The sequence below is a fragment of the Alosa alosa genome, chromosome 14, assembly GCF_017589495.1.
Source record: "Alosa alosa isolate M-15738 ecotype Scorff River chromosome 14, AALO_Geno_1.1, whole genome shotgun sequence".
NCBI classification, from domain to species: Eukaryota; Metazoa; Chordata; class Actinopteri; order Clupeiformes; family Clupeidae; genus Alosa; species Alosa alosa.
The window spans coordinates 29,227,230-29,253,615 of NC_063202.1; the positions used below are offsets into that span (position 1 = coordinate 29,227,230).

The 26,386-nt window shown below is 42.7% G+C and overlaps 1 protein-coding gene across 2 annotated transcripts in view; it reads left to right on the forward strand.

Moving 5' to 3' along the window:
- Positions 1 to 26,386, forward strand: part of nfat5b (nuclear factor of activated T cells 5b) — a 45,043-nt gene that overhangs the window by 15,345 nt on the left and 3,312 nt on the right. Inside the window, exons 2-13 of one of the 2 annotated variants that reach the window (XM_048262447.1) lie at positions 5,899 to 6,024; positions 14,819 to 15,476; positions 16,930 to 17,119; positions 17,948 to 18,138; positions 18,621 to 18,793; positions 19,786 to 19,920; positions 20,051 to 20,103; positions 20,471 to 20,603; positions 20,705 to 20,776; positions 20,871 to 20,974; positions 21,107 to 23,045; positions 23,307 to 23,500. In XM_048262447.1, coding sequence (XP_048118404.1) covers positions 5,899 to 6,024; positions 14,819 to 15,476; positions 16,930 to 17,119; positions 17,948 to 18,138; positions 18,621 to 18,793; positions 19,786 to 19,920; positions 20,051 to 20,103; positions 20,471 to 20,603; positions 20,705 to 20,776; positions 20,871 to 20,974; positions 21,107 to 23,045; positions 23,307 to 23,500 — 3,968 coding nt within the window. Of the gene's footprint in view, positions 1 to 5,898; positions 6,025 to 14,818; positions 15,477 to 16,929; positions 17,120 to 17,947; positions 18,139 to 18,620; positions 18,794 to 19,785; positions 19,921 to 20,050; positions 20,104 to 20,470; positions 20,604 to 20,704; positions 20,777 to 20,870; positions 20,975 to 21,106; positions 23,046 to 23,306; positions 23,548 to 26,386 lie in introns of both variants that reach the window. The other variant, XM_048262446.1, reaches the window with a different exon arrangement.

Here is a 26,386-nt window from a genome sequence, read left to right on the forward strand (position 1 = left end):
CATTTATTCCATCCATGAATTAGTGAACACACAGAGCACACAAGCCCGAAGCCCTAACCAGTAGGCCACGACTGCCCCCCAGTCGTGTTTTAAATTAGCTTAAATGGCAAAAGAGCAGGCTGAGTCAGGGTAAACAAGCTTATGCGGTTATTGATTTACAGTAGAAAAAATACTCTTTCTCTGCCAGTGGCCAATTATGGACCCTACTCCTTATGATGAACGCACCAAGTGCAATGTTTGAAAGGTGTTTCCCATTAACCCCTAAGGAACTTGTCTAATTCCTTGGGGGACCAAACTACTCCATATTTCTAACATGACCTATATAACATCCTTGTAATGTGTGCAGGCCATAGTTGAGTAGAGCATCCAACCTGTTTGATAAAAGCAGTGCTGTTGCAGAGCTGCTGTGTGAAATATGTTGGTGCTCTGGGCTATGATGGCTGGGCTTTGTCATTGACAAGGTAAGTTCAGTGGTGTGAAAACACAAAAGCTCTGTGTGTAATTGAAGTCATCATAAATCTACACCGTGTCCATGGCCAGTGCGGGTGGCTCTTGATGCCTATTATGACGTGAAATAAAGTTATCGGCCTGCATAAGCGCAGCTGTTAGGCCTGAGGCTGTGACGGTGAGTGATGGATTTTTTTATTCGCCCTCCTTTCGCACCTATCTGGCCTCTGCAGGGCAGTTCTTGTTACTCTGCAAGAACTTTCCACCGAGGTGTCACCCATTCCTCCAAGCTTTGTTGTGGGCCACGCGAGCCGGTAGCAAGTCCGTCCTCTTGGCCTGGAGCCACGCGCTGTGCCTTTGATGGCGAGTGACTGATACATTCCAATCAGCAGGGGAGGTCTGTGAGCATGCTCATTTTCAAGGGGATCAATATGTCAGCGTAGGCCCCCCTGTGTCGGTGGCTGTGGAGATGCATACTGCGTGACCAGCGAACAGGAGGCAATCAGTTTTGAGAGTCACTACTAACAGGGCACACTGGGCCGAGTGATGGTGCAGACCTTTGCATTAAGTATCAGATAGAACCTTGTCTTTTTAATCTCCTCTCTTTCTTTCTTTCTTTCTTTCTTTCTTTCTTTCTTTCTTTCTTTCTCTCTCTCTCTCTCTCTCTCTCTCTCTCTCTCTCTCTCTCTCTCTCTCTCTCTGGCTAATTAAAGCTCAGCAAACGCTCTGATGGACAGGGGGGGCCTTTTCTCCTGTGTTGCTATGGTGTTCTCGTCAGCTCCGATGTGGACTGAGTCGTAAACAAATCACAAGAGCTGTAAATGACTGTATGCCTCGGCCGACACTGCTGCCCCTCGAGAGCCCTTTTCGCCTGGCCGCACCATGGGAGACCCTGTCCAAGTCTTTGGTCAGTACTTCTCTACTGTGTCTTTCCTTGCTGTGATGGACAGGGCTCTTCTACGCTATGCCCAGCTCAATCTGCGGCCAGTATGTGTTTATCTGTCTGTCTGTCTGTCTGTCTGTCTCTCTCTCAGACTCGGGATTGTTTATCTTTTTCTCTGTGTCTCCATTTCTGCCTGACAGGCTTCCCCATGACAATGGCACCAACCTGTTTAGCTAGTTAACAAAGGAAAAGGGCTCTGTTAACATAGCAAACAAGGAGCAGAGAGGGAGAGCGAGAGAGATGGGAGGGGTTTGAGGGATAGGGGTGGAGGGAGGGGGGGCACACAGGCCCTCAGCCAAAAAACATTGCCACACCCCAGGTGTCAGGGCCAGTAAGAGCAGGCAGGAGGAATGTGTGTGAATGAATGGGAGAGTAAGTCCTGTCTTTCTCATGGTGAGTGCCTTTCTCTTTTTTCCTGATTCTCTTGGTTGTTTTCAACCAAGCTACAGACATCCCTTGTTTTTTTGAACGGTACACACACAGGAGGCTCTCGGGGGGGCAGAGGACATACAATTCTGTGTGACTGTGTGGACTTGAGTGAAATGTTAGCTCAACATACGTGCTTAGGCTTCAGAAAGGAGAAGATCTTAGTTAAAGTTCATTGCAATACAGGACATTGGTTATGATGTGGTTTATGATGATTTGGGATGGTGCATGTTGTTTCATTCATTTAATATTTGTGGGTAGGTTTCATGGCAAGCCAAAGTGAATTAGAGAGAAAAGAAAACAGAACATTGCAGGAATTCAATGCAAGATGTTTTCCCTGCGTGGCGAATGCGTCTCTATTGAAACTGTGAAGACCTAACCACATGGAAGTCTATGCAGCAACAATGTCAGTGTCAGGGGATCCAGGACCAGGTGAAAGCCAGATTGTGTTTTTGTTGACATAGAAAGGATGGTTGTTTTATCCCTCAAGTTAATTACATTGACTTTTTGTTTTTCTTTTCCCTTGGTGAAAGAGCAACTGTTTTTCGATGTGAAAAGCAAGCACTGTTTTCTGTTTGCGTAGGAGGAAACTATGCAGCAGAATAGGAATTTTCACTCTTTTAAAAACGAGTGGAAACTCTTTGAACAGGCCAGCCACTGATTCGAGACCGAGGCTCTGAGAGCAGAGTACATATTTTCTGTCTGTGTGGTTGGCAATCTGTTTACTGGAAGGGCCCTGCACAACCAAGCGTGTGTGTGTGTGTGTGTGTGCATGGGACGTTCGTGTGCACTCATGTTTGAAGAGTTAGCTTCTAAGCAACAGATCTGTGGTTGCTGATGCAGAAACAAGATGTGGACAATTGCTGGAAAGGCTTAAAACACTTTGTAGGTGACCAAACAAAAATCAAAAGAAAACAATGGCTTCAGGTGCCCTCTATTGCCACGGTGAGGAGGACTGTGTCTTTTTGCGGGTGGTGATTGAACAGAACTGGGAGACTATTCACATCAGGCATGTCATCCATGTGTCTTATTCAGTAACCTTAAACTAGTCAACAATGGGAGTATTAAGATTCATGGAATTAGATCAACTATGAAGCACTGAACTTCCATGGGTAGTGCTGGAAAGGTTAACCATGTTGGTGCTTATGCAATAGGCCTACTGTCATCTATACCTCTCAAAATATCCACATCATGAGGGGCTCCAAGGGCCTCAGAGAGAGCGTCTCAGTAGCCTGGGTGTTCCCATGCTGCCTTGCGCGCGATTTGATTCACGCTGCTAAGGCAGCCTGGAGACCATGGAGCAAATTTTCGCCTGAGATAGGGAACCAATCACAGAACGGGGAGAAAGCAATACGATGATGAGCTATGCACAGACGCATTTGATAGACATCCGTGGCACCCAATAAACGGATCTGGGCATTTTTTTCAAATACGAGAAAATGAACGTTTGGTTCCCAGACCACGTCTCATTGAGAAGTGGTGGCGCTAGCCAGGCTAGCGTCTCAGCACAACCTGTTCTTATTCTTAAAACAGATTATAAATTCTGTTGAGAGATGTGCCAGAGGCTCTGCCTTGGCCTGCATGATGTTGATGGTTTGCATAGTTTTTCCTGTTCTTGTCTTCCTATGCTCTCAGAGCCTGGACAGAATGGGTGCCTTTAAACGATTGCTCTGTAGATTGAGACCGCGCTCTTGTCGCTTCCAACAGGGCTGCAACATGCCTGTGCATGTGTGGCCACCAGAGAGTCAGAAACGGGTAGTCAGAGGGGGCTCAGAGGGCTACAGTGCCGTCTTGATTTGTGATGCCTTCCCTGTGAACTTGTATCAGATTTCAGGTTTAGTTCAGTTCAGTAAACTTTATATTACCAAAGGGAAACTTATCTTGCAGACAGGTACAAAAGCCCTGGTTGCAAACTGATGCAGCATGATGATGCATGGATTCAGACTTTACAATACAAATATTAATAAGGGGTTTTCTGGTCAAACTCTAGTTATTGGTTAACCCAGGGTTTGTGCAATAAAAGTGTTTTTATTTGGATTACAAGTCTTAGCCATTTAGAGTTATTTGGCCTAATAATAATCTAAACTTTATACCCCCACCACCACCGGATCCAGTGGGCCTCCCCTCCCCCACACTGAAGGTGTTGTTGGCCCCTACCCACTAACCTTGTCTGCTGCCAGAGTGTTTTCAAAGCTGTTCATCAGCATGCTAAACATGCCTGGAGGGCATTGTGCTCTTGTACCCGTAAATAGCCTGCCATTGGTGAGCAGAGGGGGCAGTAAACGCTGGCCCTGGGCACTCCACTTGGTGGTTGGTTGGGTGGGTGGGTGATGGCAACCCACTGGTAGATCATGGAGACGGCCACGCACTCGGAATGCAGCGCGAGGTGATATTTATCACTTGCGGCCATTTATAAACAGACAGAGCTCTTTCCAAAGCTACGGCCAAACAGAGGAATGGTCGGGGTCTGGTGGCTGGACACCCCTGGCCTAGACAGTCCCAAGGAGAGTTCTGTTCTGGTATGAGCTCATCCATTCATTCATAACTCTGGACAAAAACAGATTATCATAAATCCCTGGTACAACAATGGCCCAAAGGACAGAGCAGACATAATTTAAACATCGGCTTTCTGGCACATATCACTTGAAACTTTCAAAATGAGATCAGCCATGGGACAGTTCGGAAAGTGGTGGTAGTGAAATAAACCTTCAACGGCTGCCTGTATTACCCCCTGAAAAAAGCAGAACCAGAAAGAAGAGTCATGAACAGTATACTGGCTTAGAGTAGTGCTAGCATTACAACACATAGGCCTAACAGCTTTAGAGTAGTGCTAGCATTACAACACATAGGCCTAACAGCTTTAGAGTAGTGCTATTGATGTCAATGGTGCATTTTGCCCATGTTCAGGGTGGAAAGTGAAAAGAAAGATTCGCATAAGACAAGTCAAATTGGTGTTTTAAAAAAGAAAAGATCATGGAGAATAAAGAAAAAAAATATTAAATCTTTGTATATTCCCACAAGGTGTTTGGGTGCTCTGAAAATGAGAACCAAAATGATTTTTTAGACTTGTAAAGTCTGCTGTTCAGACCCTGAAGGAATTTATTTTCTGTTCATTGTTTTTTGTGAGAGTGTTTCTACTTATCTCAGTAAGGAAAATAAATCAAGAGCCTATGTTGAGTACAAATATGTCTTCTGAAGGCTTAAACAGAGCCCAGCCAAAAACTCCAATAAAATTTGTATCAACTTTGAGGGACATCTATGGCCATGCAGGATTATCCAGACCAAACGTGACGATTTTGCTACATACTATTCCTATTTATGTACCAGCATGCAAAATTTTAGCCTCCTACATGGTTTAGTTCTTGCGCTGTGGGCTTGTGAACTTTGACAAAAAAAAAGAGGCCGAACAAAATCGACACCCTCCCCCCTGTAAAACTGGCTGTATCTTGGAAAGTATTGATCTTACATAAGAGTAATTTTACAGTGTGTCTCCTGGGTAACATAGGTACACCTGGTAATTTTTTCAGAATTTTTTGAGACCTAAGTGCGTGGGCCCTGGTTGAATTTACGTGGAATGACCCAAAACAAAATAAATTCAGCGTTCATAAAGCAATCAATCAATGCAGACTTACATAGAGCGTAACACAGATTCTCTGCCTCGCAACAGGGGAGCTGCTCTCTTTCTAGCACTCAGGTATTATGGTTTCATGCGTGGTAGAGTTTGTGTACATTTTTGGAGATTTTGGCTGATAATAAGTAATTTTTATATTCATAAGTTTTTCACGTTTTCCGCTGACTTCATTTTCTGGACCCTGCTTGGACTACTTTTTCACAACCTCATAACACTGTGAACTAAACTTGCCGATGTCAGCAGACAATCCTCAGTTCACTAGAATCATGTCAGACACAAACTGACGCTGACACCCTGAATTGTGTAATATGTGTAGTAACAGTTTTGATCAGGAGTACAAGAGAAATCCTAATGTGCTGAAATAGTTCTGAGAAAATATTCTACAACAGGAAATGCATTTGGACTGACTTAAAATTCTCACATGCACTCCTTCTCCTTATCTCCTCTTTAGAATCAGTGTATGACCTACTCCCCAAAGAGCTGCAGCTACCACCCACCACTGAGCCGAACATCGGGGTGATGAGTCAGAAAAGTGGCGGAGAGGCCGGTCCTCCTCCCTCGGCGGCGTTTGCTTCAGGTAGGCTGTCTCCTCCGCCTCTGTCCGTCCACCCTGTGTCTCTACAGGGCCTCTCGAGCACCATGGTAACAGTGAGCAGTGCTGCGACTGGTTGTTCCTTCCTGTCAGCCTGATGGCCACGCTTCTTTAGGCTACCTGCAAGACATGGCCTAGGCCATGCCACACAGGCCTAGGCAGCAAGCAATGCAAGTGTTGGCACTGGGGAACCTAGACTTACTTTATGAGCAGGCAGTGTTCATCTTGGATTGATATTGGGGGCTTAATGTGAGAGAAGATGACATTTAGAATTGCAGATATCACACACACACACACACACACACACACACACACACACACACACACACACACACACACACACAAACAGGCCTGGAGTGCTGAAGACCGGAGTTACGAGGCCTAAGTTCCCTCTCTCCCTTTTTGGGCACTCGGGCAAACAGCAAATAAGCCACACCCTCTAGACCAACTTTTTTGGGAAGAAAGACATCTTCACATTTGTGTGTTGGCTATGTGTGTTCAATAATAATTGGTGTTTTTAGCCTCTCTGTTTTCCCCAGGAGAAACATGTGAAATGTCTGATGACAAAACAGCCTTCCTGACCTGACCTCTCTCAGGTCTATCTTTGTTTATATTTGGTGGATAGGACCTAGGAATTACCAAGCTATAGTTAGTGTGCCTTACCAAAGTCTGAACAAGCAGGCTTAATGGCTTAAGAGTGAATGCACTGTCTGGTTATATGTGCAGTTAATAAATACAGTTATTTTCATAATTATCTACATGCACAAATTAATGCAATCCTATAAACTTAGTGTACTGTGTAAAAAACATAGCTTTTTTGCACATTTTAGAAGTTTTTTTAGAATTTTAGAAATTTTAGAGAATAAAGCTAAATCAATGCCATTGTAGCTGCATGCAATTTCAGAATAAGCTTAAAAGTCCTACTGTCTCGCCCCTGCTGGGTACACTGTGCCTTGCAGTTGGAGTCAAAGGAAACTACATTAGATTTTACATGTCAAATAATTACTTGAAAGGAGACATCTCTGCTCCATTTGAAAAATCAAGTCCATTTATCTTGGCTGCTGAAGTACTCCCCAAGTACAGTTTGTTTGGGGATAAAAACATAAACTTGAATCGTCTTGTATCTTAAAACTTCAAAACGAGACAAAGCATTGGCTACCCTTTCAATCCAGAAAGGGAAGTTAGAGCAACTTCCCCCAAATTTCAATTGGCTATCATGTTTCCAAATGTCTCACTAAACATGTTTAGGGAAATATTTGTTCCAGACTGAAACCAATACTTTCCAGGTACAAAACCATCTCGGTGCTGCTCACAATAATCATTGTTTGCCATCGAATCGGTGATGCCAAAAATGAGGAAAGGTGGACATCATTTCCTGTTCATGTGTTTGTGCTTTTTTTCAACCAATTAAGCATTTTGTTTACAGCTTAATCAAGCACTTGGTGTTGAATAACAAAAATGCAAGATGGTGGCGGAAAACAGCAGTTAGTTAGGCTACTTAAAATCTTTTTAAACTCTTCTTGACGGGCCAAGGAGGACTTTAAAGGCAAAAGGAAGATTTCTCCAGCACCAACCTTTCAGTTCAAAAATTTGTACTTGAACATTCAAAATGCGATTCACTTTAGTGTCTTTTACTCTGCCCCTTTATCATAGTACCCAGGTTTAGGGTGAGTTTGAATAAACCAGGAGTCTGTTGCCTTTGGACATCAGTACCTAACTGCAGCCAATGCATCCCTGTGACGAGGCAGGACTTGCTTGCTGTAGCTGGAGGAAGGTGAAGTATTTCTAAGCTTAAATGAATCTTAATTCGGGACTGTAGGTTTCACTGCAAATTGGCCTTACATCTTCTGGCTGTTTTCTCTTCTTTTTTAATTCAATGTCCTATTTTAATATATATACATATATATTCAAAATGACTCAGATCCTTGAATCAAGGGCTTGTTTTATTCAGTGAGCCTTGTGGTGTGACAGCTGCTGTATAAAGTGGCTGTAAATGTTGTCTGCTCACTGAAGAGGGCAGTTTGTAAAGCAAACTCGCATCAGCACCCAGATTAGGTGTTGGGAAGGGGACTGGAGGCGAGAGTGGGCAAGTGAAGGGGCATCTTCCCCTCCTATCCCCCGTTTATTTTCTTTTTGTTGTTGTTACTCTCTCTGGAGTCACACCTATGAATTTAGCCTGTCGCTCAGGCTATTTACTCACACACTTGTTGTTGTTGTTGTTATTCCAGTCTTACGCTCGCCCACTTCTTTTTTTCCCCTTTGTGCCCCTTCCCATAATGCCCTACACAGCCTACTGGTGTGTAAGGGGGAGCCCATACATGAAGCTGCTGCCTCAGTCACTGCCTCAGCGCTATGCTATGCTACCTATGCTAAGCATCAAAAAGACACAAAAAAAGAAGAGAGAGTGTGAGAGAGAGACCATGCACTTGACATGTCGACCACCTCTACTTCTTGCCTGCTACTGAAAACTGCTATTCATAGCTTTGCCTGCCATGACAGTCACTGCTAGAGTCCCTGTGTTGAACTGTAGCTTGACCCGGCTTCCCCCTTTCGAGCTCTCTTGACCTCACCCCCTTGCTACTAACACTCAGCCTTCAGAGCTTGCACTCCCCTCTTCTCTTCCCTGCCTGTCTTTGGGAAATGGCTAAAGTCAATAGTGCTACAGGGAAGGCTTTGGGGGTGACTTCATGTAAAATGTTTTAAATGGCTCCTAATTTATACCCCAATATGTTTTTTCAAAGAAGCTCCCTTTTTTGTTAAACTGTTGTTTTTTATGCCATTGTCTGTTATTTGTTTCCCTTGTTTGAATGTCTGTCGAGCCTGAATCATTGATGTATGACGTCAACTTTCTTCCTTGCCTTTCAGTTCATCCATTTTCAGTTTTGAAAAATAGAAGGGGGTGTGTGTGGTGGGGGGGTTGAGATAATAAGGGTTAATTAAACCGAGGTGTTGCATTTATAATGAATGATTATGACTCCTCTGTTCAGAAACCTGACCATGTTTTCATTTGGCGACATATCAGAGAGTTCAGAGAAAGCTAACTGCATGCGTGGCACACATGGCTGTCTTTTAAACCAATGCTTGCAGAAAACCTTATTACACACTAGGCTTCAAGTAGCCTTGCATTCAAAGAGTGGTGTCCAAGCACTTACCAGGATATGTGCTTGTTTTTATTTGTGACTGCAAGGCTGTGTGAATACACATAACGTTGTACTTTTTTGTTTGGGATCTATGGATGTTTTTTTCCATTAATAAACCTAACTTGCATTTTAGCTGGGCTCCGCAGGCATCCGAATGGGTTTTGTGAGAATGTGTCAGTAATGAAGACACTTAGTCCCAGGGGCACTTAACCCATCAAATCTCAACCAGGGTGCCACCTAGGTCGGTCTGTCTGTCTTTTAGACTTTTTTTACTATTGTTTTGTTTTGTTTTTCATGTATTTCAGGTTGTGTCTGAATGCACTTTTAGTGTACCTCTTTTACTTTTTTTGTAGTGACAAATTCTGTTCGTCACAGTGTGGTTGTCGAGGGCAAGAGTGCAGCATTTTGGCTGCTACCATGGTCACATAGGTGGAGGCAAGGGCTTGTCGGTTGTATGAGTCATGGGAAATTTTTATTCTGACTCCTCTTCCAAAGGAGAATATTAAATAGCGTGATTCTGATGTCTGTAGAGGCCGATTGATTTTTCCTTGGTCTTGACTCTGTGAGATCTGTTTGGTGTTTTTGTCTCCTTGATACAGTCAAAGATCATATGACCAACCATCCCATTGCTTCCATCTGCTGGGACCTTCTAAGTACCTCAGACATTTGAATGTCTTCAGTACCTTGGACTGTTCTTTTGCAGCTACTTTCAGTATGATAAGATAACGCTTTAAATACATTTTTACTAAGCAAACTTCAAAAAATGCACAATGTACTAAAATACTATGCTTGATCAAGTACGACAGGTAGTAAGTATTTACTGGTAGTACATTTAATTTAGTAATTTGTTTTTGAATTCTCCCATGACAACAAATGCTGTTGGAACTAGATCAACAAAATAATCAGTCTTTTGTTAACTGCATCTAGTTTGAATATTGAATACCAATGCATTTCATTATTTGCTGTCTTAATACAAAAACATTGCTCATGTTTCTGATTTAAGAAAGCTCTCAAATTTCGGCGATGTAAGTCAATATAAATAGTCCCTCTGTTAGAGGCGCCACACCTCCCTGTGCTTAGTTAGCATGGAGGAATCAGTTAAACAAGAGATCGGTCAACATTAACGACCAAAGTGCCACATTTCTCAGGGTTATCAGATAAACAACACAGAGTCTATTTCAAAATACTATATATAATTTCTTAACATGTTAGTTGTCACCTACAGTATATGTCAGAGGTAGACCTACTGATGAGTGAGCATGATGATCAATTGAATTAATTCTTCAATTTCTGTTGGGGCAACCTATTGGGGAGGCAAAGGTGACGTCCCTTTTTATTAAAGCATGTCGGCAGGCTGAACCAAAGGCTTCAGATGACCTAACATGCCCGATCTTTAGTGTTGTATATCAAAACAAAAAGTAAAACTCTGGTATGAAGTGTGTTCCACTAGGCATAATACTGTTATGATCCATACCTTTTTTATATATCCCGAAGTTGATCTTGTATTTCGTAGTTGAAGATGCCTATATGACACAATTGCTTTCTTTTCAGAATGACTTTTGCTAAAAATTAAGAATGTTAAATAAAGAATAGGAGGGTAACTCATGTAGAATGCATGATATTACACGGGAGGAGTTGTTATAATCATCTTAAAGTAGCTGCAAATCCATCACTGTGGTTCCAATCATTTGGTCTTAATAGTGTTTTATGCTGCACTTTTTTGCATGGTTTAACATTGTCTGGCATTTTACTCCTTAACATAAAGAAAATGCATTCTTATGAAGTACTTTTGATAAATTCATTCATTTAACTAATGCTTGATTTTCCTCAGTCTAGAGTTATACCTGTTGCTTTAAAATCTTTTGATTTATTTAATATTGGTTAATGGTCTCTCTGCAATGTGTGAAAATGGAACTTACTTGTGTCGGTTATACTAAGGGTGAAAGGGGAACAAGCTAATTTATTGTCCACTTTTGATAACTCCAGTGTCATGAAATTTGCCTTGTTTTAAAGAGTAGTGTCCAACGTCAGTGGGTATGTGGTTTTCCGCAATCCACTTATGGACCGTTTGGCTTATATGCTCTTGTAGTTGAGGTTTAGTTGAGAGACATTTAGTTGATAATTCACTGCCCTCAATGAATTCACTGTGCCTTTAAGACGCATGTGTGTGCTAGAGTGTATGTTTGTACGAGTTTTTCATAGTCATGTTGGAATGTTTGAGCGATCCTTATGTTAGTCAGTTTCTATGTGAACATTTATATTAACATATTCTTCTGTTGTCTATGTATTTGCTTTGTGTGGATCATGTCGCTCGACTCTGGAATTATTGTAATTGGCCAAATTTGGATTGCTTGCTTGTGAGGGAGCCTTTTCTGCTTTCTGTTTTATTTGTTTTAAAGCATCTTAAAGGTACAGGGTCTCTATAGTTGATGGGCTTCCAAATGTCCTCCTAGACGTGAAGAGATGTGGATACCAGCAAAGAGCTGCACTGTTTGAAAGCATTCTTTTGCATCAGACATTCTGAACTTCGGTGGTCAAATGTGTGGTGTTGCTTTCTTTTGTACGTTGCATCTTGTTTTTACCACTGTCTTGTGTCTGATGTCTGCTGAATATTTCAAGTTACAGTCGTGACCAAAAATATTGTCACCCGGAAACATTTTTACATTTTAAAAAAAAAAATATTTGGCACAGTGTTCAATGTTAAGAGGACTAATTAAGCAGGTTCTATAGTGATTTTTCACTCTTCTTGGATCTCTGCATAAGCGGTTATCCCAATGATTTTGGCAAATTACTTAAATGCTGCCTTCACAGATACCGGCTCAAAGACCATGAGGCGTTTAAAATTTCCCTATGTCAGGAAGTTTGCTTTTTGAGGACATTATTTCATGTGAACACGTTTTGTGTGAACTTTGGCATGACCTGCCTCACCAGAGAGCTGTCCTTTGGTCTCAGTTCACGTGACATTTTCCCAGAATATTTTTTACATGTTCTGGTGTGGTTGGGCAAATTAAAGACTGGCCTTCTACTGTCTGCTGGGAGCTCTCTGGCGTTTCTAGCCTTATAACCAGTGACTAGTTGTGTGATGGTCAGATCTGTTTGTCATTTGACTCAATAGCCTTCTTACATTCTTTGAAGAAAATGTTTTGTTTTCCAGCCACAGTGGCTGGTATGCTGTGTGGTAAAATTATTTTACCAGCAACTCAAGCTTTGTACCAATCATTTCTATAATCTTTTTAAATAAAAATATGGAAATGTATAACCTGATACAAACCTGATTCACTCCATAACATCTGTTATTGGCACAAAAAGAATGGAACAATTGAGACAATGTTATTCCAATTTTATTTGGAAGACATCAAATGAGTAGATGTCCAACTGTCAAATATTCTAACAAGGCCAGCCTTATTGCCACGATTCAGGTAGATGCCTAAATTGCATCGCAGACTTCCAGGTAGATGCCACAAGACCTCATTCACTCCTTCATACTCTCCCCGACATCAGTTATTTCACTCGCTCTTAAAATTTGTGGTCCAGGAACATTTCTCTGATCTCTGCTGTCTTTCTACCAGTAAGTCCACACAAGCTGCAGCATTACATTCTGGTGGATTATTCAGATGGGCTAATGTTGCTTTGGTGATTTGTTTACCGCAACTGAAAAGTTTAACAAACTAAAAACAAAGTCGGTTCTAGCTGCCACTAACCCTAGCCATCAGGAATGCCTTGATTTGCTTGTGTATTATTTAAACGACACTGCAGTATTACAGTGATTCAATAGTGACCTATTGTTGCATCAAGACATTAGTCCCACATATTTGACCATTTGGAAGTGTAAATCAAAACTGGTATTTCAGAGGGCACCATAAACAAGAAGATTTGAATTTATACCTGGGTGATTCCTAAACCTGAATAGCTGTTTTCTTAGTGAATTCCAAACACCTAACTCCTAACCTCCAGCAAGCAGTCTGTAAGACTCAAAATCACAATCCAGACAGGTCATCTCACAGAAATTAGTAGTGTACATATCAAAATCACAAATGCCTGGCCCTTATGTAGGCCTGCAGACAATCCTTTTACTGCTCTTTCCTTTTACTGTTAAAAGGCAGTTAAGCATTACTTGATGTGATGTGAGTAGCGACAGTTTGGCTGGAAATATGTTTAGGTGGTTGTATTATAAACCCTGCTGTCTGATGTCGAAATGTCCTGTCATACCTTTGCCCAAACATTCATTCAAATGTTGGTGGACTCAGATAAGTATGTTTGTGCTCTTTTGAGCTACACTTTTCCTGTACTCAATAAAACTGCAGTGGAAATGTGGCCCATATGTACTGCCGTATGAGGATGAACATTTTGTTTCCCTGGCAATACACTCTTTTTATGTACTTTGCCTGCTAAGGTGAAAAAAGTGTATGCAATACCCATCCCATAACTTGCAGACATGCAACTGTGTTCATGTAGTCATGTAGCTGAGCTGTGTGATTATATTGGTTCAATGCAACCAACCTTAATTTGTTTCTACTGCACAGAAGTGAATGTGAGGTTTGATATGTGATATCTGAATGTGATACTTCTGATAACTTCTTACTAATTTGTCCTTTCTGATCACTCTCATCATATCAAAAACCATAATCTAAATCATCATTCTTTGCCAAAAAAGTAACTAATTACAATCAAAATGTAGTCTGTATTTGTCTTTCATGTATGATCCCATTTTTGTCCTACCTGCATGATTACTCAGTGTTCCTGACATTTCAAATTCCTTGATGATGGGAATGCTTTCAAAATGTAGCCTTTGCTTGAGTATTCACATCATACTGCAGAAACAGTTTTGGGGCACAAAAAAGCAGATGGTTGAGCAGGTCTCTTGAAAAAAGTTCCATTTTCACAAAAAAAAAAAATCATCTGAATACTTTATTTCAACATATTTTTTATGGTGGTCAGCTTTTATTGCTCATTCGTTGTCTCGTTTTTATTCCAGGAAGTTCCCTCTGAAGCAGGGAGTGTCTGCATATAAAATGGTCTGCAGGTCTCTGCTTCATAGGTCAGAAGCTGGTTTATTCTGTTCTAAGTGGCTACGCTCAGTCCCAACCACCAAATTGTTTGAACCACTATAAGAAAAAGAACCAATTGGCATGCATCATCTTACACATGACAGGGATGAAGATTCGTAGTGTACCATTTTACTTAAAGTGAAATAGCTGGACATTTTTAGTGTAAATATACATATAATGATTTTACACACTGCCTAAAAGTTTACCGTATCAATTATAAAACATTTAAAACACAAATGAAAAACATATACAATGGCTAACAAATATTAGTTTTGCTTATTTTAACAAATACATTCCCAAATTAATGCTTGCTCCTCCCCGTAATTTTTCTTTATGCCTTCTTTTTAGCATTTTAACATTTTATGAATGAAACAACCTTTATCAATTTTTTTTAAAAGTTGCACACATTACACTCAGCCACACACTCACACCATGATGCATTAAAACAAAAAACGAATATCAAATTATAATTGGGATGAAATTTTTGTTTAAAAAAAAGCAGTCGTTGCTCACATTTCGCTGCTTGAATGGGACTGCTAGCCAGCATATGTGTAGAGGCCTTTATTCACTGTCTAATTGTGCACACTGCAGATGCTTCATCCACCTCCTCTCCTCTGACCATGGGAAGTCCCTGCAGTGCTTTTCCCACCTCTTCCAGCTCTAAGACACACTCCTCTACCTCAGCCACTGTGCGGCCACCCGCATCCAGCACCTGCACTCCAGGAGAAGTAAGTAGTCGGGGGTTGTCTGAGCTGTTGGATGCAGAGGGCAAACTGTGTGGAAGCAGCAGCACCACCAGGTCCATGGGAAAGAAAGGAGGAGGAGGAGGAGGAGGAGGAGGAGGATGTGGTGGTGGAGGAGGAGGAATGGCTGCCCAGCAGACCCAGCCGCATCACCAGATGACTCCATCCAAGCGCTCTGTGTTGAACATCTCGCCCCCGCCAGAGGACCTCTTTGATGACAGCCGCATGTCCTGTCAAGACGAGCTGTCGCTGGACTCGGAGCAGAGCAACAGCATCTGGACAGATAACTCTGTGTCTAACTTCAGCATCATCAGCTCCAGCTCCTACAACGACAACACAGAGGTGCCGCGCAAGGCCCGCAAGCGCACACCACGCCAGAGGCCCGGACCAAAGCCCATCTCGCAGCAGGAGACCAGCATGGACATGTTTGATGCCGACAGTGCCAAAGCACCACACTTTGTACTCTCCCAGCTGGGCCCGGACAGCAAGGCCGGCACCAAAGGAAGGTAAGGGTCCCAGTTCTGGACAGTCTGTCTTGTAGTACGATGTCAAGTGGCTCTATATCAAATACAAAGCAAGCCAATGAGAGTGTGCAAATATAGTGTGTTCAAGACAATTCAAATCCTACAGAATAATACACATTAGCCCCTTTAACCAGATGAAGCTGATGTTGCTTCAGCTAGTCTATAGTTGGCTCTGTAACATAATGAACCTCTCATCATGTTGTAAAACAGCTCTGTCCAGAGTCTCTCCAGGCCTGGTAGAACTACTGTAGGCTATGAAGAAACCTATATCTTTTTTCATTTAGTTTCATATTGCGGAAACTTACTTGGAATGATTCTGCACTGCTGCAGTATATAGTTTGGTAAAAGCTCTGAACCCCTGTGGGTGTTTAATTTGTTGAGCTTTCAGATGCATAAACTGATCCACTGAACTGTGGCTAGTGAAAGGCAGCTAACATGTTTGAACAGGAAACCTGACACTGTAGAGTTTCTCCTTGTTTATAAATTAACACAGAGATCCAAGGCAGGGTGGGGCTAGGTACATGTGAATCTGGAGGCAACTTATTTGGTTATTAAATCACTATAACAACAAGTCAGTTTGGAGAAGTTTAGTAGGCACCGTATATCGTATTATAGATCATATAATAATGGGAGCATTTGATCAGTAAGGGCAACAGAATAATATATATTTTAAATATATCTGAGTAGTAGTAGCGTGTCTGAGCAGGACCTTTCACTCCTTCTGTGTGTTTGCTCTGTTGAATGCAGCCCAAGCATACTTTTTAAATTGCAGTAGATGGACCTGATCCGTCTCCCTCCCAAAGTTAATGTTAATGTCTCCGCATAAGTGCGTGTGGTGTGTGGGGGCCTTGGGGGTGTAGGTGGGGCGTTGGGGGCCCAGCCTGGCTGTAACTCTCGTAATGGATGAGCTCCAAGTCCTGCCAAGGCCTTTCCCACTCAGAGGAAGTGTGTTGCCAGAAGTGGGGCCCGTCCTTCCCTTCCTTAGATAAATGAACACAAGCTTCACATAGTTCTGGAGTCACACACACACAGATCCCTCTACCCTAGGCCAGGCTTGGAGCGAGACTGCTTCCTACTCACTGGGGATACTGACTGACTGTATCTCTCTGTCACATACACACTTTCGCATGTAATTAGTTGGCTGATTGCTATGAAAAACTGACCTCTGAAATCCTGTCATATCTTACGCTGAAGATGTAGAAGATTTACATGTGACTAATATGATGTCATTGTGAAAGCAGTTACACAAACAGCACTTTTTTTCTCTCCTTTGCCCGATACCCCAGTGGGAATTATGGGTATTTTACCTGCTTTCGGACAGGAAACGGGGTGCTGTAACGGAGCAGTTTTTGTCATTGACTTCAACAGTGGTTTTGCATCTATTCTACAGCTACAGCTTTTGAGAGAACCTGATCAGTAGAATTCTCCATTTCAGTTCCACAGACGGACCACAGGGGCCTGGTCCAAAAGGAGGCATTCTCTGTGGGCAGTTCCCTCAGAAGAGCGAGGGCAAGGAGCTGAAGATCCTTGTGCAGCCGGAGACGCAGCACAGAGCCCGCTACCTTACTGAAGGCAGCCGAGGGTCCGTCAAAGACCGCACCCAACAGGGTTTCCCCACTGTCAAGGTGTGGTAAATTACTAAACACACACATATGATTCTGTCCAAATCAAAAACACACGACACACACACACACACACATATATACACACACACCTGTACCTACACCATACACCATACACACACCTACATACACCATACACACATGTACATAATGTACACATATATAATACTGTTATATGTCAGTCAGTTCTACACTTATCTTGTCTTATTTGAAAAGCTGCCATTAAATCAGCCATGGGTATTGCACAACAGTGTCTCACTGAGAAAACTGTCAGAGGTGGCTTTGGGCCCAGTTCAGACTTGTTTTAAAACTTGATGCAACTGAACTCATACAGCAGTCCTCTTTCTTCCACATATAAAAAAAAGTTCATATTTCAATGAGCCTGTTCGAGATCTCTCAACCTGATAAAATAAGGTGAAACCCTATTGTTTTCTCTATCAACATCTATGATTTTATCGCTAAACCGTACTGCATGCCTGGCTCCAGTTACAGATGGGCCCGATACTTCTTGTCACATTTCAAAACCATTTCTGTTTTAGCCTAAAAACAAACCACTTTAAAAGGAAGCTCTGGTGTGAAAACACAAATGAATGGGGAAAGATATTTGTAACACTTCATTTCAACAGTATTACCACATTTTACCATAAGAGCAATCCACCAGATAATGAAATTCCAGAAAGTGACAGACTAAGGACATAGCTATGTTTATAACTATGTCTTCTTTAGCTCTGTCCCATAGCCCATTTAAGAGTGAAAAGACTAAAAGGGATTATGCAAATACATCGGTATTCATATAGCTTAAAATGCCATCTTACTCTGTTTTCTTCTCAGCTGGAAGGTCTGAATGATCTAGTGGTTCTGCAGGTGTTTGTGGGTAATGATGTGGGAAGAGTCAAGCCCCACGGGTTTTACCAGGCTTGTCGGGTAACTGGCCGTAACACCACAGCTTGCAGGGAAGTAGACATTGAGGGCACCACCGTCATTGAAGTATCCCTTGAGCCAAGCAACAACATGACTTTGGCGTATGTCACAGTAATGTATATTTGCATTTCACACAATAGGTAGAAGAAATTGTCACAAAATGAAATGTTTTTTTTTTTAGTCTAATTTAACTCCATTTGTATATCCTTAATTTATAGGGCTCCCATACAGTTTATTTGAAGAAAGGCATCAACAATGATAAATTATGTTTTTGTAAATTATATTAGAACCATATAATACATATTGGTGGAAGCCTAGGCAATGACAAACGTATGGTTTAAGAGCCATCAAACAGTGCTTAAACCTCTGGAGAGAGAATGCGCTAAGAAGCTTAAACCCAGAACCTAAAATTAGTATTGTGTGTGTGTGTGTGTGTGTGTGTGTGTGTGTGTGTGTGTGTGTGTGTGTGTGTGTGTGTGTGTGTGTGTGTGTGTGTGTTAAAAGTCCACTTAACGATGATTAAAACACAGCACCCAATAGAGGCTCTTCGTAGTCCTCCACTCACAGACTGCTATCTCTACAGGGTGGACTGTGTCGGGATCCTGAAACTGCGCAATGCAGACGTGGAGGCTCGCATCGGGGTGGCCGGCTCCAAGAAGAAGAGCACCCGGGCCAGGCTGGTGTTTCGGGTGAACATCCCACGGGCGGACGGCTCGGTGCTCACGTTACAGACACCCTCCTCGCCCATCCTGTGCAGTGAGTGACCCTGGGTTATTCATAGCCTTCGCCTGCCAGCAGCAGTCTTCTAGGAACCCAGCTGGCTCGCCTGTCACCGCATAGGAGAGGGGGGATTAAGGCAGAGGGATAATGCTCATTTATATCATGAGTGCTGGACAGCGGGAGGGGAAGCGACACAGGGAATTAGATTTTTTTTCCTCTGAGCCTGCTGTTGGATTTTCAAAATGGCACTTAGGTTGTCACTGTAAATTAGAAGTTTTCCACTTGCTATGTACAATTGCGGTTCCTACTTATAGTATACATTATTTTTATTTATCTTGCTGTTTTCTTTGCCTTTATAGCCATCCTTCAGCTGTCTCTGTCTATGTTTCTGCGATAGAGGGGATCCATAAAGTTTAAGATGTACTGTAGTCTTGGGCCTTATGGGGTGTGGTGAGGGCGCTCAACAGTAAAAACTGGATGGCTGATGGGCTGAAGAAAGCCTGTCTTTTTTGTGGTTTATCTCAGAGGTCTGTGCTTGAAACAGGAGAGAGGCGAGGGTTCCCTTTGTTTATATGGATTGGGAGTGCAATCTGAGTAGGGGCACCTGTGGTCAGAACGTTATCCACCCCCACACCTACCCCCTCCAGTGAGGCAGAGTTATGAGCAGCCAATGAAAGTTTGCGGTCCCTTTTAAATCAGCCTCTCTGTTACTGAGACGTGAGAAAAGTGTGTTCTTCTAGAGTTTTAATTGTGCAATGAAAAGGAAAGAAGCCTTCAGATTTCATACCCTTTGCTGAATTGTCCTTTTCAAAATCCCTGATTGAAATTCCAGACAAAAGACAAGCACTTACTTGTGTATTCCTTGTAGCGGACTTGTCTGACTGACTGTGGTAATTAATATATGGCTATATTTGGTGGCCCCAAAGCTTAATTTGAGAATATTTTTTTGCCATTACCATTACAGTTATCATTCCTGCTGTACGTACATCTCTGTGTCCACTGTGTGAACTCTTTGTTTGTGATGACAGCCCAGCCTGCTGGTTTGCCGGAGATTTTGAAGAAGAGTCTCCACAGCTGCTCTGTAAATGGTGGAGAGGAAGTCTTCATCATCGGGAAGAACTTTCTCAAGGGCACCAAAGTCATGTTTCAGGAGAACATAGGAGGTATGTCATTCTACACAGATCCATAGTCCAAGATTCCAAGCCCAAGACGAGGTGAACTCTGAAAAGAAGCATCAGAAATTACCAAACTTTCATGGCAGGTTTTTTTTTGTTCTTTATCATTCATCCACAGATGAGAAGTCATGGAAAACAGAGGCGGAAATCGACATGGAACTATTTCATCAGGTAGATCTTGATGCCGTTATTTATTCTTAAAGATAACATACTGCAGTTTCAATGTGTTGCCTGTACCTCTTTTTCAGTTTGCATCATATAATCAGGCTTATATTGGATTTTGTGGACTTTCCCTCCAACTGAATTGAATTGTGTCATCGTGGCCAGACACACCCTACTCCAGTTTTTGTACTAGCCTACATGCTCTAACCCATGCCAACACCAAGCCTTTCTCTTATGTCCGATCTCACTGTACCATCGTTTGATACACTCTTATCAAGGAGTATATAGTCATATTAACCTGGTCTATTTCATATAAAATGTGTATTTTTATATGCTGAATTCATCCTGAAATACTGTCTCATCTCCTTCCATCTAGAACCATGTAATAGCAAAGGTCCCCCCTTATCAAAACCCCAGTATATCCTCTCCTGTATCTGTTGGGATCTTTGTGGTGACCAGCGCAGGCCGCTCTCATGATGTACACGCCTTTACTTACACTCCAGAACCCGGTCAGTGTTACAGTATAATTTCCTGTGGACAAACCCATCATGTAAGGTTCTATTTGTATACATTTTATATGAAATTCAATTTGTTGATGCTTGTTTTCCAGTTAACATTGAGGTACCAGTGAAGAAAGAAGTGTCCTCTCCAGTGAAGCCCTGCTCCTATGAGCAGATGAAAGGTGGCCCATTTATTCACCAAAATTGTGTTTTTAGCTCCTGCTGAATGACCATAATGCCACATCTTAAATATTCTGTATCTTCTTTTTCAAACAGCTATGGATAGTGCCTTAATATCCCCGGTTATACCTCTTGTTAAAAGAGAAGATGTTACTCCAATGGAGGTGTCCAGTAACCCTTTGTCTTCAAGTGTCTTCAAGGTATGTCTTGAACCTCTTTAACTTTATGAAGTTAAGTCTGTGTGCCTATACTTATGCGTTAAACCTTATTTTACCAACGTGCACTGTATGCTCTTTATTTGTATCCTAATAGTGTGTTTCTTTTTGCATTAGACCCAAGATGTGATGAACTCAACTCAACAGACCTCCAGTATCCCCACCAACAATGGCTCCTTCTCCAACACCCTGCCTTGCCAGCCGGGTGAACAGGACCAGAGCCAAAGTACCGCTTTTGCCAGCAAAGAGGCCTTGACCACCATACAGAAACAGGACATTGCACCTGCTAGTTCTTTCCCAGTGTCTGGGAAGTCTATGCTCCCACAGGGACCTTTTATGATGCAGGGTATGGAGCAGGAGAGGTCTAACAGTAATGTGAGCACAGTGGTGTCTCTCTCCCAGCTGGGCGATTCTTCCCAGCAGCAAACCCAGCAGCTTCCGCTCCTACCTCTGGATGAGGTGGCACAACTGGAGCAAGCTGTCCGTCAGCTGCAAGCCAAGGGTTACTGCAGCCTTCCGCTGCAGTCAGAGAATCCACTGGCTAAACAGCAGCAGCAGAAACAGCTGCAGCAGCAACAACTGCAACAGCAGCAGCAACAAATTCAGCAGCAACAGCAGATTCAGCAGCAACAAATCCAGCAGCAACAGCAGCAGATTCAGCAACAGCAGCAGATTCAGCAGCAGCAACAGCTTCAACAACAACAACAACAACAACAGCAACAACAACAACTTCAACAACAGCAACAGCAGCAGCTTCAACAGCAGCAGATTCAGCAACAACAGCTTCAACAGCAACAGCTTCAGCAGCAGCAGCAGCAGCAGCAACAACAGCAGCAGCAGCAGCAAGCCCTCGAGAACCTTCAACATCAGATGTTTCCACCGCAGATACCAATGTCCCAAAATCCTTCACAGACCATGGTACAGAACAGTGGCTCCCTCTTCCAGTCATCCCAACAGCAGCAGCAACAACAACAGCAACAACAACAGCAACAACAGCAACAGGCAGCTCTCTTCCAGCAAGCCAAAGACCTCCTCTCGATCCAGACCAGTTTCCTCCAGCAGACTCCTTCCCACGCCTCACCACCTCTGTTCCACAACCCCAGTCCCATGTCTGACAGCCAGGACCCACAGGGAGGACTTTTTCACACCCCAAAGACATCTCCTACTCAGGAGCAGGTCCAAGCAGCCCTTTTCCAGAACAGTCTGTCAGCTCTGAACGGCTCCACTCTCCCAGCAGAACCCCAGGCCTCTGCTACGAGCATGTTCCTCTCCCAGAATCCTCTGTCCGGTCCGCTGCCGGTAAATGGAGGCCATCAACAGCAGCTCAATTTCCTGAACTCTCTGCAGACACAGAGTCTGGAGACTCCGTCTGTGTTCCAGAATCAGGCCCAAATGTCTGCCATGCAGCAAAGCACCCCTATGGACCAGCAGCAATGCCCACAGCCTCCGCAGCCTACCCCTCAACAGGGAAACCTCTTTCAGAACCTCACACACTCACCCTCCAACAAACTCCCACAGACTCAGCCACAGCAAACTGGCCTGCTGTTCTGCAGCAACCCTCTGCCTTCTGTCAATCCTGAGCAGGCCTCGAGCCTGCTTTTTGGGAACCAGGCCCAGATGTCCCCTCTGAGCACCAATACCATGCCATCCCCAGAGCAGCCCAACCCCAGCCTTCCCTTCTCTCAAGCCAGCATGGTGACTGTGAACAGGCCGAACTCGTCGGAGCCCATGTCATTCCAAAACCAAACGTCTGTGGAAGCGAACAAGCCGCTCCAGCCCAGCATGTTCCAAGACCAGCAACCCATGCAGTTGACCCCCAGCTCTAATGGAGGGTCTGCGCAGTCTGTTACACTCTTCATGACCCAGTCTAACGTGTCCCAAGAGCTACCCCAGGCTTCACTGTTTGCCTCTCAGAATGGAGTAGCAGGGCTCCAGACCACCACCTCTTCGCCCGTGCAGCAGCCAGGAGCGCTGTTCCAGTCGGCAGTGAATGGGACCCTCAACCGGCCTGGACAGACCCAGCAGCCTGGACTCTTCCTGTTTGACCTGCAGAATGGTAAACATTTCTGCTCATGGTCTAGTAGTAGTTCTGTCCTTTTATAGTTCCTGAACAACACAAACAGTTTACATTTTGAACCAAGATTTTGAAAAAGGCTAACTATGTTATTGTAGTACGTTAATGTTAAATGCGGCTAACTATGTTATTGTAGTACGTTAATGTTAAATGCAGCTTTCCATGTTAACGTTTTTTGTCTGTAATGGTGAATAACCATTATTTGTAGTGTGTAATTTTTTCCAAATTTATTTCCTCTCCCAGATTGTGGTGGATTGATGAATTCTGCTGGAACCACGTTGTCGGATCAGATTATCGCCATCAGCCAGTCGGGTCAGAACCAGAGAGAGGCTGAGGGCCAGATCCAACCAATGCTCACCCAATCTATTTCTGAATCTGGCACAATGCAAAACAGCATGACTGCCAATCAGAACATAGAGAAAATCGATGACCTTCTTGTAAGCCTTCATGAGCAAGGCAACAACTTGTCTCGCTCCTATTAGAGGTAAAAGCCTTAAAGACCCCATGCCACACTTAGTGTTGCACGGTGTATCGATACTAAAAAGGTATCACGATGCCTTCACGCAAAAAACGATACGATTTCAGACGTTTTTAGAATCGATACTTTATTAAAATAATAACGTTCTGTGTCTGTGTGAACTGCTGCTCTCACTGCTCCTTGCACGCATCTAGGCAAGTGGGCGTGTCAAGCAGGCAGCTCTGAGTGAGTGAGTGCGCAGCCAACATCAACATAGTTCTTTGCCGACAGTTCTAGGCCTTGTGGATTAAACAAAAGGTGCAGTGAAATCTGCAACTATTTTGGATACATCGCGAATAGTGAAGGCAAGCCATCAGGTACACAGAGGCCCGTTTGTAAAATATGTTTCAAAGTCATTTAAAAACAGTAGGCTACGCATGGAACTTGGCTAAACACCTCGCAGACATATCCCAACAATTTTAAAGAGTTCAAAGAGCGACAGGTTAACGAAAATGCTATAGAAAACACGACTACATGGTTAGTGCCAAGTTCTTCTCTTATGTTTTACTCTAGCCTAAGTGAAACGAGTATGGTTCTCTGGGATAAAGCGAACCTTCCTTCATCAATGAATTTTGACGAGACAACGAGCTGTAATCATTTTGAAGAGACATAACGATCTGTAATCATAGGGTGCTAACGTGATGAAAGCGCAATGTTCACGCCAGAATAACATTAGGCTACCATAACTTGTAAACGATCTATTTCATGTTCGGTCAGTACTACTGGTAATATTTGTCATGGCATGTAGACCGCTAATTAAAGTCCACAGCATACCACCAAAGCGTGTTGAGTCCTAATAATAATAGCGGCTTATTGTTACAGTACGTGGTAGCAAATCATGTTATCAAAGAAATAGACGTAATGTAGGAATGCACACAGATATATTGCAACAGGTAATGGTGTAGGCCTATCTGACGAAGACCTGAGTGGTTGGAACTTCGTACTTGTACACTGGGCGCAAAGAAGACTATCCTCACATTTTCCCCTTTGCAACTGTCAAAGAAATCCAATGAACACAGGAAGGCCTAGGGTAGCCTATACTGTACATCAGATGGCCTAAAGATTAGGCCTCTCTGCATAGCATTCAGTGATTTTAACACTGACCTTGATCTAGCCTAGTTTGGCTATTTAAAGCTAGTCTATTGCCAAAACACAACACAATGTAAATGAACTATAACAAACAATAAAGGACTTAATCAGACAAAGTAGGCCTACTATTTTACTGACTAAAAAAAAAAAATAATTATGTAGGAAGTTTAGAACCCAGAATTGACCTGCACACTACAAAAGTGCACTGAATTCAACACAAATGACTCCATACACTAGGAGGAGGTATGAGTCCTTTCTTCTCCAGATATCTTAGGATTTGCCGTAGTATCGTTTTAGTATCGAGCATCGCGATATTTATGGCAGGTATCGTATCGAAGTCATAATTCTGGTATCGTGACAACACTAGCCACACTATTTAATTTATTGTGTTATAATCCTTGATGTCCTTTGATTGAGTTTGTAACATTATTTGGGTTGGAAATGCCTTGGATGGCTTATTTCAAGCTATTCTAGCATTGTCTGAAAAGCCTGGTAGAGGAGACGACTGCTTTTCTCATGAATAATTAATATGTAAATAAGCTTTGCTCTGATTGGTAATCCGCAAAAAACTACTGCACTCTGCCTGCAGCAGCAAGCAGGACAGTTGAGAGGTATCCATGGTTACAAATAACTTTTTACTCACTCCCCTCGACTTCTCATGTAACTTACGTTATAGTCTATAGTACCCAAAACATCTGCAACATTTCTACTATCCAACCGATTGTGACAGCCAAACCTTTCAACAGTCTTTTTTTTAGAGATATAGCAGATGTAAAGTCCTCACGGAGACAACATACAGGCTAATTTTATTGAAAGGAAACGAACGCGGGGATTCGAGCGAGCAGTTATATCATTATCAGAGCCATTATTTTTTTTATGATTTTCAAAACCATAGACTATACAGTCTATGATTGAAACCCCATTCACTCGCTCATAGGGATTTTTTTTTTTTGTGAACTGGAAAAGGCAAAAATGACTAGTGTCTACCACACTATAGGTCATGTTACATACCGGCATAACTTTTTAAATAGGATTTCCTTGTGTAGATAAAAGTATTACAGCTGGTGGAGAGGTGGGCAACCTCTGTGATGGCACAACTCCAGGTTTCCAACTTTGATGCAAACCCCCTGCTGTACTCCCTGATGTTGACGAAGTCATCGTCTTCCAAATGTGCCGAACACAGCACTAATTTGGTACCGTAGTGTTCCCATATTTCACCCAAAATGAATTGTAACCATTTCTCTCTCAACTCCTGTTTCTTTGGCAGAAGATGCAATGTACAGTAGATGTTTTGTTTAGGCATAGCACACAGGTTTGCTGTCGTTCTGCCATTGCAATCAAAATTCTGTAACTAAGCAGCAACTATGTGTATTAGCACTAGTTCAATCTAGATTCTGTCAGAATTTCTGTGGGTGGTTACAAAGGACCATGAATAATAATTAGGCAATGCTACGTATAGCAATGACCGCTTATCCAGTTCCAATTTTTCTGTCTTTTCCTTTCATTGGCTATTGCATAGAGCAGACAAACTGCATAGATTTCAAACCTACCACAGGTCACAAACTCATTTTGACCTATGTTATTTCAAAAACAACAGAAAAAAATTGGATTTTAATGGCATGGGATCTTTAACAACTACAGTACAATCACTCACTCTTTTGTGGGATTTCTGTGCCCACACTACTGGTTGATAACCATAGGTGTTAATTACCCCATA